The 13,264-nt window shown below is 35.2% G+C and overlaps 2 protein-coding genes across 2 annotated transcripts in view; one reads left to right on the top strand and one right to left on the bottom strand.

Annotated features, from left to right (window-relative positions):
- Window positions 1-13,264, top strand: part of LOC102313460 (scavenger receptor cysteine-rich type 1 protein M130) — a 32,487-nt gene that overhangs the window by 13,098 nt on the left and 6,125 nt on the right. Inside the window, exons 13-19 of the mRNA XM_042216221.1 lie at window positions 1,154-1,321; window positions 1,621-1,650; window positions 2,040-2,087; window positions 3,421-3,576; window positions 3,676-3,843; window positions 4,129-4,158; window positions 4,669-4,707. Coding sequence (XP_042072155.1) covers window positions 1,154-1,321; window positions 1,621-1,650; window positions 2,040-2,087; window positions 3,421-3,576; window positions 3,676-3,843; window positions 4,129-4,158; window positions 4,669-4,707 — 639 coding nt within the window. The remainder of the gene's footprint in view (window positions 1-1,153; window positions 1,322-1,620; window positions 1,651-2,039; window positions 2,088-3,420; window positions 3,577-3,675; window positions 3,844-4,128; window positions 4,159-4,668; window positions 4,708-13,264) is intronic.
- Window positions 6,681-8,972, bottom strand: LOC121812947 (adhesion G protein-coupled receptor F5-like). Its single transcript, XM_042216223.1, has 3 exons — window positions 8,050-8,972; window positions 7,786-7,953; window positions 6,681-6,838 (listed from the first exon to the last, which is right to left on the bottom strand). The coding sequence occupies exons 1-3, from the start codon at window positions 8,264-8,266 to the stop codon at window positions 6,801-6,803; spliced, it is 423 nt and encodes a 140-aa protein (XP_042072157.1). The 5' UTR covers window positions 8,267-8,972; the 3' UTR covers window positions 6,681-6,800.

Here is a 13,264-nt window from a genome sequence, read left to right on the forward strand (position 1 = left end):
AGAGAGATAAGTCAACAAACGCCTCCTGGTTATGAAAAAATCATTTTCTTCTAATTATTGGCTTTTTACTTTAAATTTAACAGGGTGGGATAATTGTATGGCACCAATCTTCATTACTTGATTTGAGAAAAAGAACTAAGCTGTGGATAGTAGTGCATGCTATTGTTTGATTTTTTTTTTAAGAAATTTGCTTCATAATATCAGAGCTTTGCTAGGAATATCATGATCTTCAATAAGATTCTATACGCGTAGTGACATGATTGTTGTGTGATTGATGAGACTTATACCATAAATGGTTTGAGGACCATCTTATATTTAACCTCCTTGTTGGCACTGGTGTCGAATATGTAGGTCTCACATTTGGGTTGTTAGACAAATTACTAAATTTATTTGCTTACAAGGCCTGAGTATCACTTACAAGGACGTTATTATCCTGCCACTGTCGTATCGAACATTTTAAACCTGAATTGCACTCATTATGTGGATTCATTTTTTCTCATAAAAAAATCTAGGTTTAAAAAAGAAATACATAGTTCTTTGTTTTTAAATTATCAGTCCGTACCACAACAGTACAGTCGACTTCTTTAAGAGCTTGAGCATTATCAAGTATGTTTTATAATCTTAGACAATAATGCTATATAGATTCGCACGAAAGTAAGTTCGAGGTTCTTGGTTAAGGTTAAAAAGCACTGAAATCGTCTATTTATCTAGACACATACTGTATTCTGTAAACATTGAATACAGCTTCTTTAACTAGTGTTAGCTTGTAGTCTACAAATAGAAGTTATGAGATATAGAGATAAATTCGTGATATATAAAAATATAAAAGAAATTATGTGAAATGTTGTTTCTCATAATTGTGAAAGAGTTTTGTGATGATTTTCTTCTTGTCTCCTCTACAGAGCCAGTGGAGTTTTATATAGACTTGAACTTGCTCTTCCCAATATCCAGTCTGCCCCCAAATTTCATTGATCTGTTTAGAGGCTATGTGAAAATGTGTCCTTCCCCCAAAACATCACTGGGTCTTTAATAATAGAAGACTTGAACTTCACCACATGTAAGAATTTTGTGCTCAGTCACATTTAAATGTGTTCATACTCTGGTGCATGATTTATGAGCTGTGTTTGGTGATTGTCTTAAATGTGTTTATCAGGGTGCTATCCAAACTCCACTGGAGGACAGCAGTGTCAATGTGAGGACCAGTTTGCCTGGTCATGTGACAAGTGTGGCCGATACGGTGCATGCAGTAATGTCACCTCCCAAACCTGTGAATGCATCAAAGGACTTCCTTCTACTGGAGAGTTCTGTGAACCAATCACAGGTAAGCACTGAAATCTTCTAGCTGTTGCTACAGAAAAGTGCTTTCACCAAAGACCTTGTTGAATGTATCTGACCAGCATGTGTTCATCAACATATAGCATTGGCTATGGTCATTATGGTCATGTATTAAACATATGCTTCACTGTAAACTTTCTGTTGTTAGAAACAATGCTGTGTTCTTGTACTTGTTTCCTTTTTTGTCTCTTTGTCATTTGTGTTTTTGGTTTTCTTTTTTGCTGTTAATCACTTTTGTCATTGACTAGAAAATGAACAGTTTAAAACCATAATTGTCCTCCACAGATATTGCTCCATGTCCACCATCAACTCCTGGTATGTAAACATTCTTCTTGCTTCATTGTTCCTTCTTTAAAGTATTATTCAGCAGTAAATGTCATTACAAAAAGATGTGTAGTCACTGTATTTTACAAACCTAAAAAAATCTTTCAACAGTTCAAATTGTGTTAATAATTTACAAATGTTCAAATATAATTTTAAACTTCCTTTTATGACCAAAGCCTATACAGTGATAATATATAACCACGGCACATTAAGTGTTCTGCTTCATGTCCTTAAAACAAACACTTGATATTAAAGACATAATATGTAATGTTGCAAGGATGATGTACATTAGATTTTGTGGCTGCATTTGAAAATATTAATTTGAAATATCAAAAAGTATGCTATAATCTAACTGCTGTTTTTTTTTCCTGTTTCCATAGCCACAACACCATCAACACCATCAACAACATCACCTACACCAACACACAGTAAGAAGTTTGTAATGTATAGTGAAGAATGAAGGTCTTTGTGTGAGCTCCAGATTATTACAATACAGCTCTTTAAATCATCTGGGATGACATCTGTTTGGCTTGTGAATCAATTAGCTGGGAGTATTTAAATTTTCAGTTTAAGTGGTGGTAGTCAACAAGGTTTGACAGTACCAGATTAGAACAGTGCGGACTAGGGCCGGGTATCTGATTTGTAGAATCTATTCGATTCTGATTCACAAGGTCCTGATTCAATTTGATCCCCGATTTGATTAGATTAGATTTGAATCAGAGAAATTTTGCCTCTGTCAGAAATACTTATAATTTTGATAATTTATCAGTACTGACACTTGTGAGACTTGATCAGACGTGTAAGTGTCCCAACATTACCCGATGCTGCTGAAGTAAAGCAGAGCAAAGTTACAGAGGTTTTATTAGATACACAGCTAAGTGTTTTGCAGTTCTGCATAAATTTTAAAAAGTTTACATTTCTTCAGTTTTGAACAACAAAAATTAAGTTTCCTTGTCGGATTCCATTTTTGAAAAAACAACAACAACAACAAAACAGCAGCTGACAGCACTGAACACAAACGGTAAACTGATGCATAATAAGCAAGTGAACAATGCAGAATATAGATTTGAGATGGGAATCTGTTCTTGAAGTACAAGGAGAGAGAGAGCTCTGCAGGAAGTGTGATTTTTCTTTTTTCTTTTTTTTTATCGTGGTTTAAGCAAAACAGCAAAAGTAAGAGGGAACTCATGACAATGTTCATCAAATGTGAAGTGTAGTTCTGATCTTCTTTTGCTGTTGGTTCAGTGAAATTTGGTTGGAGAGTGACGAACCGTGCACCATCAGAGTCTGCGAGATGTGGACTTTTAGCCCTGACGGAGTGTCTGTGTATGCCGTCGAGTGAGAAAGGCAACACCTCACAGATTCTGATGTGACGTGGCCGGGCTTTGTGTTTACATCTTTGTGTGGAATCTGTTTATCTGCTCTTGATTGCTCTTTTAGCTGTTTGGCAGTTGTTGAAATGAAAGCTTTAACCTGAAATTCTGTTTTTTCTGGAAAAATGCATTTATATTTAAAAATCGATTCAGGATTTAATGAATCGATATTGCGTTATTCAAACTAAATTCGATTTTAATCGGAAAATCGATAATTGAAACCCATCCCTAGTGCGGACGTGGGGAGCAGATGCATCATCAAAATTTTGACCGTGTGGAAACAGGGGGCATTAAAGTGACAGCTTTTGTTAGCATTTTCTTGTATATATCATCTTCCATCATTGTGTTATGTATATGTGATGGATTGTGCCCTTTTTTTCCTTCACAGCACCAATGGACTTTGATATAGTCCTTGAATTACACATCCCAGCATCCAGTGTGGCCCCAGATTTCAGTGATGTACTCAGACACATTGTGAGAAATGTCTCCCTAAACCAAATCATCACTGAGTCTTTAACACTGAAAAACCTGACCTTCACCACATGTAAGGACTTGATCTTAATTGACTTTTGTACTCAGTCATATGTAATAGTATTCATTTGATCCCGCATGACTTATGAACTGTGTGTGTTGTCTTAAAAAGGGTGCTATCCAAACTCCACTGGAGGGCAGCAGTGTCAGTGTGAGGACCAGTTTGCTTGGTCATGTGACAAGTGTGGCCGTTACGGTGCCTGTAGTGATGTCATCTCCCCAATATGTGGGTGCATAAAAGGACTTCCTTCTACTGGAGAGTTCTGTGAGCCAATCACAGGTAAGCACTGAAATCTTCTAGCTGTTGCTACAGAAAAGTGCTTTCACCAAAGACCTTAATGAATGTATCTGACCAGCATGTGTTCATCAACATATAGCTATGGTTACTTAGAATCATTTATTAAACATATGCTTCACTGTAAACTCTCTATAGTTAGAAATAATGGTGTGTTCTTGTTTCCTTTGTCTCTTTTTCATTTGTTTTTGGTTTTTCTTCTTTGCTGTTAATTATTTTTTGTCATTCACTAGAAAATGAACATTTTAAAAGTATAATTTCCCTCTACAGATGTTTCTTCATGTCCAACAACAACTCCTGGTATGTGAACATTCTTCTTGCGTCATTGTTCCTTCTTTGAAGTATTGTTTTGCCGTAAATATCATTACAAAAAAAATGTGTAGTCACTGTATTTTACAGAAGTGTAGAGCTGCCACCCAGGGAAAAGAAAAATAGAGCCTATATCACGTCATAACGTGAAAAGTTTACTGTTCTAACATTACACTCTTCATGTTTGAACAATATACTATCATGCAAATACAATATACATAATTATCATGTTCGTGAAATATAATATTTATATTGTATGAACATAAAAGTTTTTTTTTTATAACGTGATAGTAGTGATAGTATATTGTACAACCATGAAAAGTATATTGTTAGAACAATAAACTTTTCACGTTATAATGTGATATACCTCTATTTTTCTTTTGCCTGGGTGGCAGCTCTACACTTCCGTAATATATAACAACAACACTTTCAGTGTTCTTAGTTTGAAATGTAAAACAGTATGCTGAAATCTAAACTGCTGCTTTTTTCCTGTTTTTATAGTCATAACACCATCAACGACATTAACTACAGCAACAACCGGTATGGCGTTTGAAATGTAAAGTAAAGAATGAATGTCTGTGTGTGAGCTCCAGATCATCAGTTGCTCTGTAAAATCTAAGACATGAATCACTTTTGCTGTACCAACACAGCTATTTATTTGGCTGCATTAGAAAAGAGAAATTCGAAATATAAGAAAGGTATGCTGAAATCTGAACTACTGCTTTGTTTTTCTGAGTTTTTCAGTCCCAACCAGTGTTGAGCAAGTTACTTTGAAAAAGTAATTAATCATAATTACTAGTTACTTCTTTAAAAAAGTAACTGAGTTATAAGATTCTAAAAGAAATTAATTACTTGAAAAGTAACTATTGTTTTACTTAAAAAAAAAGTTTAACCCTCTGGGGTCCGGGGTATAATTGGACATTTTTAACAACTTTTGATTTTACCTCTACAGTTCACCTTTAAAAACGATTTACTTTGCCTTGTTTGGTATCATCCTTTTCAGCACAACCTCACGTGTCTGAATTTAGTTTTGTTTTCATTTTGACATACTGTATTAACACAATTGATCTAACATCAGACAAAAAACATAACATCAGAGTAGAAAAAGTTATATTTTTTACTGTAACAACCACAAACATTTTTAATGAATCATATTTCATAACTTTAAATGGAAATATAAATTGTCAATTTTAAAATCATATGCACAAGTTTTGCAAACAACAAAATTATTTGCAGCCATTCAACTTTCACCCTTTTTAAAAAAAAAAAAACATTTAAAGCTATTTGCATAACACAACTGCATTCAATAAGATGCCACACAAAATATTTGTGCGACTCCCAAAAAATAATTTCTGTCCACTATAAAGGAGAACATCACAGCCTGATACCTGCAGGTCTGACAGCAGCAGGTGTATCACTCCTGTTTCTACCTGGAGACAGCAGTCGCCTCATTGTTCTGACACACAACACAAAACTATCCACAACACACACTAAATACACAAGACAACACATTAACTACACGCTCCAAACACGCTAAACGTCACACATCTCTCACATCACAAAAATCTCTCTCTCTCTCTTTCTCTCTCGCTGTCACTCCTAAAACCTCCCCCTCTTCCTAAACAACCAAATGTCATGTTTTCATATCATTTTTTAATTGGTCGACATGGTGCATTTTTTCACCAACATGAAAGGTCTGTTTTTTGTTTAGTTTTTTTTAATTTTTTGCTCATAAGCAGAGAGTGCTTGCTAGCGCTGTCCTTGGACAGTAAACATGATGAAACTATTGAGGAAAAAACTCTGCGTATATATTGTTTATCATGACTCTGGTTTTACGTGGCCTATCAACACAATTTAAAAACTGGTATATATGACCATTTTGCTTTGTCATCTTAAAGTGGTCATGTGATTGGCTTACCATGACTACTTTATTCTTCCTCAGTCAAACAGCAGCACTCATGTGATTGTTTTGCCCCCTTTGCTTCAGGTGCTGTGCCAAAAAGCAATTGTCTGCCAGAAAGTGATTGCTGTCCGCGGGAACGCGCGCAGCTGCTTAAAGCTGTAGCACGTAGATTAGAGCATTTTCAGATGAAAACGCAGTTTTCAAACCTGTCCGGGCTAGTGTGGACGTACCCTTAGTGAGCTCTTTAGAATGATCCATTCTTTCATAAATGTTTGGAAAAAGGTGGACTGCATGGCTAGGTGCTCTTTTATACACCTGTCACAATGGAGCTGAAAAAATCTAAAATAAAAAATTAAGAGGTGTGGCCCTTCACTTCTGTACTTCTTCTAGTCCTGTACGTCTCAAAAGAAGTAGAAACATCTTAGATGGGGTGTTTGTTCATAAACAATTTATGTAAATGTTGTTTCTCATAATTGTGAAAGAGTTTTGTGACGATTTTCTTCTTGTCTCCTCTACAGAGCCAGTGGAGTTTTATATAGACTTGAACTTGCTCTTCCCAATATCCAGTCTGCCCCCAAATTTCATTGATCTGTTTAGAGGCTATGTGTCTTGGTAAATTGTTGAAAGACTTTAGGTTAGTAAATACAGTGACTACAAATTTTGTAATGATATTTACTGCAAAACAAGATATTTACTCCTTTAAAGAAGGAACAAGGAAAGCAAGAATTGTTCACATACCTGGAGTTGTTGTTGGACATGGAGAAATATCTGTGGAGGAAATTCAGGTTTGAAAATGTTTATTTTCTAGTATGACAAAAATGATTAACAGCAAAGAAGACAAAACCAAAAACAAATGAAAAGAGACAAAAAAAAAACAAGAACACACCATTATTTCTAACTATAGAGAGTTTACAGTGAAGCATATGTTTAATAAATGATTCTAAGTAACCATAGCTATATGTTGATGAACACATGCTGGTCAGATACATTCATTAAGGTCTTTGGTGAAAGCACTTTTCTGTAGCAACAGCTAGAAGATTTCAGTGCTTACTTGAGATTAGTTTACAAAACTCTCCATTAGAAGGACGGAAATATCATCGAATTTTATGTGAAGAATGACATGAAGATGTAATGAAGGGATTTCAGAGTTTAGAGTGGGCGAGTAGGGATAGATATAGATAGAATAATGTGGTGTGGCTTGACATTGGGTGAGTCTATTTAAGAAATTGGATGCATTCCACTTTGCAATAAGTGAAATTCACCACGGACCATGATGGACCTTTTGTGCATTTCCACAAAATGTATTTAAGGTATTTATTTAATTAGCAACACTGCTCTTATCATCTTAATTCCCATAGAAGCAGTAATATTTTATTAACAGCAGCTTACTTGCGAATTTTAAGAAAGCTCAACAAATATAAGCAAACACAAATTTTGTCTGTGCAGTTTGGATCATAGGGTATCTTGCTATTGTAAATGTACCGTTTCTCTATTTTCTATGGAGAGTAAAACAGGAACCTTAATATGCAAAAAATGAGAGAAAACCAAAGAGAGGACTGGAGAGAAGAAGTTGAAAGCTTAAGTTTTTTTTTGCCATACTGTAAAAAGACAAAAACAAACAAAATAAATAATTATTTTTGGTTGGTTAATTTGCACTTTTGCGGTGCGTGTGCTGCAGAGCAAGGAGTTAGAAACTGGCCGTGACAGAGGCTTACTTGCGATTGGTTCACAGAACTCTCCACCAGGAGGAAGCTCTTTGATGCATTCACAGGTTTGGGAGGTGACATTACTGCATGCACCGTATTGGCCACACTTGTCACATGACCAGGCAAACTGGTCCTCACATTGACACTGCTGTCCTCCAGTGGAGTTTGGATAGCACCCTGATAAACACATTTAAGACAATCACCAAACACAGCTCATAAATCATGCACCAGAGTATGAACACATTTAAATGTGACTGAGCACAAAATTCTTACATGTGGTGAAGTTCAAGTCTTCTATTATTAAAGACCCAGTGATGTTTTGGGGGAAGGACACATTTTCCACATAGCCTCTAAACAGATCAATGAAATTTGGGGGCAGACTGGATATTGGGAAGAGCAAGTTCAAGTCTATATAAAACTCCACTGGCTCTGTAGAGGAGACAAGGAGAAAATCATCACAAAACTCTTTCACAATTATGAGAAACAACATTTACATAAATTGTTTATGAACAAACACCTCATCTAACATGTTTCTACTTCTTTTGAGATGCACAGGACCAGAAGAAGTACAGAAGTGAAGGGCCACACCTCTTAATTTTTTAATTAGATTTTTTCAGCTCCATTTTCACAGGTGTAAAAACAGTATCTAGCCATGCAGTCCACCTTTTTCAAACATTTATGAAAGGATGGATCTTTCTAAAGAGCTCACTAACTCAATAACTACTGAGGTCCAAACCTCCTCTGGCATCAGCTTAAAGACATGAGTTTCCTTGGCTGGGCAGCTGCAGCTGATCTAATCAAACATAAATTATTAAATTTTAAAACAACATTGATTTTGATGCAAATGTTTATTATAATGATGAATAATATTCTAAATGTTATTCAAGAAGAAGTGTAATAGTATTTGTATATTGCATTTAAATAGTAGAAGCATTTATATAAATCTTGTTGAAATTGGAAATTATTTAAAAACATTAACATCATTGGTTTCAAGTGACCTAGTAAACCTAGTCAGATTACCAAAGACAGTACTATCCTTATTGACAAAATTGATTTTCCGAATGCTCACTTTTCTATAACAAGTGGATTTCTTTTGACTTATTGAAGTTATCATCTCCCTATTTTTTGGATTATACATGATTCAGATGTTAAGTGTTCATTTAGTGTGAGTGAACCACCTTAAAAATAGTAAGTCACAAGAAAGAATTATGGCATTGAAGACTGATCAAATAAATGAAATTTAGGATGATGTATCCATATTGATGACCCACGTCAAGCATACAATGTATAATTAGGAAATGCTGGTTGAAAGAAAAAAAAATTTTAAACTATTTTTTAAAATAGTTAGAATGTCAGAGTATTGAATATTAAAAAGTCTTGAAGATATCTAAAAATCTTTTGTAAGAATAAGTACAAAGTGGACAGCTCAGATTTACTTGCTTAATAATAATAATAATAATAATAATAATAATAATAATAATATAGTCCTGTTGCAGTTGATTTAAGAACTTGCAGCAGCTCTACACCAAGTAGAGCTTGGTGAGTAATTTCCAAAATGCTCACTATTTTGCTAAAAGAGAGACTCTACTGACACACTAAAATAATAAGCTTATTTCTGCTAATATCCACAATCTAATTTGTTCAGTCACTACACAGAGTTCATGACAACAACTCATGGTTAAAACCTGGATCGCATGATTAAAGGAACAAATGCTTTGACCACATCAGGTAGCAATTCCTAAAAAAAACGTCAACTCTACAAGAACATCGGAGTTGATCCAGATCCACTTAAAATGATGAGCATAGCTGAAAACAAAAGACAGAGAAGATATGAAGGGGACAGAACACAGAATAGTTTTAGTGTCCGGCCATAGATACTCAGGGATAGCAGAATGGGAAACTGAATATGTTGGCGACGCAAACAGCCTTTAGACATTTTTGTTCCATAACCCTCAGGATCATTTAAGAAATTTCAAATGACTGTCTTACTCATCCCACCTCAGCAGTGATGGTGCGCTGTGAGAGACCTGCTTATGCAGTTAAACCAACCCGACTACGTTAACAAAAGAAACGTTTTTTTGCCTTTGGCCATCGGAATTACAGTGTGACTACCTGACAGAAAATACAATGAATCCAGCAGTAAAACAGCCCGTTTCAGTTTTTTTTCAATAAATTGCATGCTCAAAAAATGATTTATCTTATTCTTATAAAGGAGTTCGAGTCTCCAGAGGGAAAATCCTGGGGTTCGAGTCCCCAGGCCTGTGTTTTTGTTTCTGTCCAGCGACCGCTCGCTGTTTGTGTCCAGGCTTTATTAAATGAAAACATCCACAACACTCCCATTCTGTCTTGTTGCATTTTGAATCTCCACTTGGATCCTTGTTAATATCCATCCATGCAAAATATGATTTTTTGACTTTTTGCAGGTGGTCTTAACCTTTTGATTGGGACTGCATATGAATATATAAAGTATTAACAGAGATTAAAGTTATTAACAAAATCACATAAATAGGGTGTAGTTGCAGATCATTTAAATACGGATGTAGTTACAACAACAGTCATGCAGTTTTTCAGAATTTAAATTGCAAGTGATGATCAGGAGCTCTAACAAAAACATTTATGCTTCACATTTCATACATCATACCATATGTTGTAGTAGGCATTGTTATTACTGGTGTTGTGACTGTGAAAACAGAAATAAGCAGCAGTTCAGATTTCAGCACACTTTTCTTATATTTCAACCTTCTCTTTTCTAAATGCAGCCATATAAATAGCTGTGTTGGTACAACAAAAGTGATTCATGTTTTAGATTTTACAGTGCAAGTGATAATCTGGAGCTCACATACAAACATTCATTCTTCACTTTACATTTCAAACACCATACCGTTTGTTGCTGTAGTTTCTGGTGTTGATGGTGTTATGGCTATAAAACAGGGGGAAAAAAAGCAGCAGTTTAGATTTCAGCATACTTTTTTGTGTTGTATTAATATTTTTAAATGCAGCCACAAATCTAATTAAATTCTCCTTGCAACTTACATATTATGTCTTTAATATCAAGTGTTTGTTTTAAGGACATGAAGCAGAACACTTAATGTGCCGTGGTTATATATTATCACCATATACTTTGGTATAAAAGGAGTTTATTATATTTGACACTATAAATTATTAACAATTTAGTGTTAATTAATTTATAATAATGTATAATTATAAGTAATTATTATAATAAATAATTGTGTTATTATATTATTAACACAAATGACATTGTTGAAAGACTTTAGGTTAGTAAATACAGTGACTACAAATTTTGTAATGATATTTACTGCAAAACAATACTTTAAAGAAGGAACAAGGAAAGCAAGAATTGTTCACATACCTGGAGTTGTTGTTGGACATGGAGAAACATCTGTGGAGGAAATTCAGGGTTTGAAAATGTTTATTTTTTAGTATATGAGCAAGAAATGATTACATACCAGGCAGTGTTGGAAGAAGAAACAAACGTAGAAAAGGAAATTAACTTTAAGAATAGCTTTTATGAATGAAATAATTACAGAAGAAACCAAACAATGAGAACAAGAACAAGAACACTTATCTCAAGAGTTTACAGTGAAGCATATGTTTAATAACATGATTCTAAGTAGACCATGATGCTATATGTTGATGAACACATGCTGGTCAGATACATTCATTAAGGTCTTTGGTGAAAGCACTTTTCTGTAGCAACAGCTAAGATTTCAGTGCTTACTTGTGATTGGTTTACAAAACTCTCCATTAGAAGGACGGAAATATCATCGAATTTTATGTAAAGAATAGCATAAAAATGTAATGAAGGGATTTTAGAGTTTAGTCTGGGCGAGTAGGGATAGATATAGAAAGAATGATATGGTGTGGCTTGACATTGGATGATTTTAAGTAAACAATGTGACTGGATGTGTACATCTGTATTGGTGTATTTGTAGGTGGTATTCCTTTGAGACCTACTTTTAGGCCACTAAAACTGACCCAGTTAATTAAACTAATTCACCAATCTCAGGGGGAGTGTGGCTGACAGGACTCAACCTGCAAGGCTACTCAGTTTAAAATGTTTGAATGGGTCATTCTGAAAAGCTCGTGAATTCTAGAAAGGGTGGTATTGTGATCGTAATAAACAAGTCTACTTAAGAAATTGTATCTCTTCTCTATGTTTCATGATATCTGGGAGTGGTAATATCACAAAGTGGATGCATTCAGCTACAAGTAGTTCATTTGTGATCAGGTCACAGAACTCTCCAGTGAGAGGAAGCCCTTTTATGTACCTGCAGGTTTGTGAGGAGACATTATTGCAGAGTGCAAGATTTTTAAAAGGAGAATGGGAGGCAGGATCTTCAGTTTTCAGACTCCTCCTCAGTGGAAGCATAAAACCAGCTCCAAGATTGGATTTGGGAGGCACTCTCTCTCTAACTTTAAAATATTCCTTTTTGACATAGGAATAGTTGTTTTGAAATGGCCTTAGAATATTTTAAATTGGATGGGAATAATCAGGAACACTATTAAATACGTTTGGTTAAGAAGTTTATTAAATAAATTTGTGAAGATCAATTCAATTACAGTTATGTTAATCTTTTTGTTGCCAGTCTGGTTTTGCTTTGTAGTGGACAGTTGGAGATACTGCCTAAACTAAGAAAGTAAATGCCATCCCACAGGCTCCGTGTACACCCTCAGAAACAACCCTTTTGTCCGCTCCATCATGGCTATGTGGCTCATGGTGAGAAATATAATGGAGTCAACACTATGCGTTTAGCAGTATCTGCTGCAAGAGAAGGGAGAATCAATAGAGTTAATTTTTTTCAGGTGTCATGAAATTTAAAGTAAGCTCAACAAATAGTAAGCAAACACAAATTTGTCTGTGCAGTTTGGATCTAGGGTATCTTGCTACGAAATTACCTTTCTCTATTTCTATGGAGAGTAAACAGGAACCTTAATATGCAATAAACAATATAGAGAAAAACATAAGATAGAGAGGACTGCAGAGAAGAAGTTGAAGCTGAAGTTTTGTTTTTTTGCCATACTGTAAAAAGAGTTAAAAAAACAAAACAGGATAATTATTTTTGGTTGGTTTGCATATTGGGGGTGTCTGTGCTGCAGAGCAAAGGAGTTAGAAACTGGCCGTGACAGAGGCTTACTTGCGATTGGTTCACAGAACTCTCCACCAGGAGGAAGCTCTTTGATGCATTCACAGGTTTGGGAGGTGACATTACTGCATGCACCGTATTGGCCACACTTGTCACATGACCAGGCAAACTGGTCCTCACATTGACACTGCTGTCCTCCAGTGGAGTTTGGATAGCACCCTGATAAACACATTTAAGACAATCACCAAACACAGCTCATAAATCATGCACCAGAGTATGAACACATTTAAATGTGACTGAGCACAAAATTCTTACATGTGGTGAAGTTCAAGTCTTCTATTATTAAAGACCCAGTGATGTTTTGGGGGAAAGGACACATTTCT

Source organism: Haplochromis burtoni, unplaced genomic scaffold (assembly GCF_018398535.1).
Source record: "Haplochromis burtoni strain Fernald_Lab_line unplaced genomic scaffold, NCSU_Asbu1 Contig_972, whole genome shotgun sequence".
NCBI classification, from domain to species: domain Eukaryota; kingdom Metazoa; phylum Chordata; class Actinopteri; order Cichliformes; family Cichlidae; genus Haplochromis; species Haplochromis burtoni.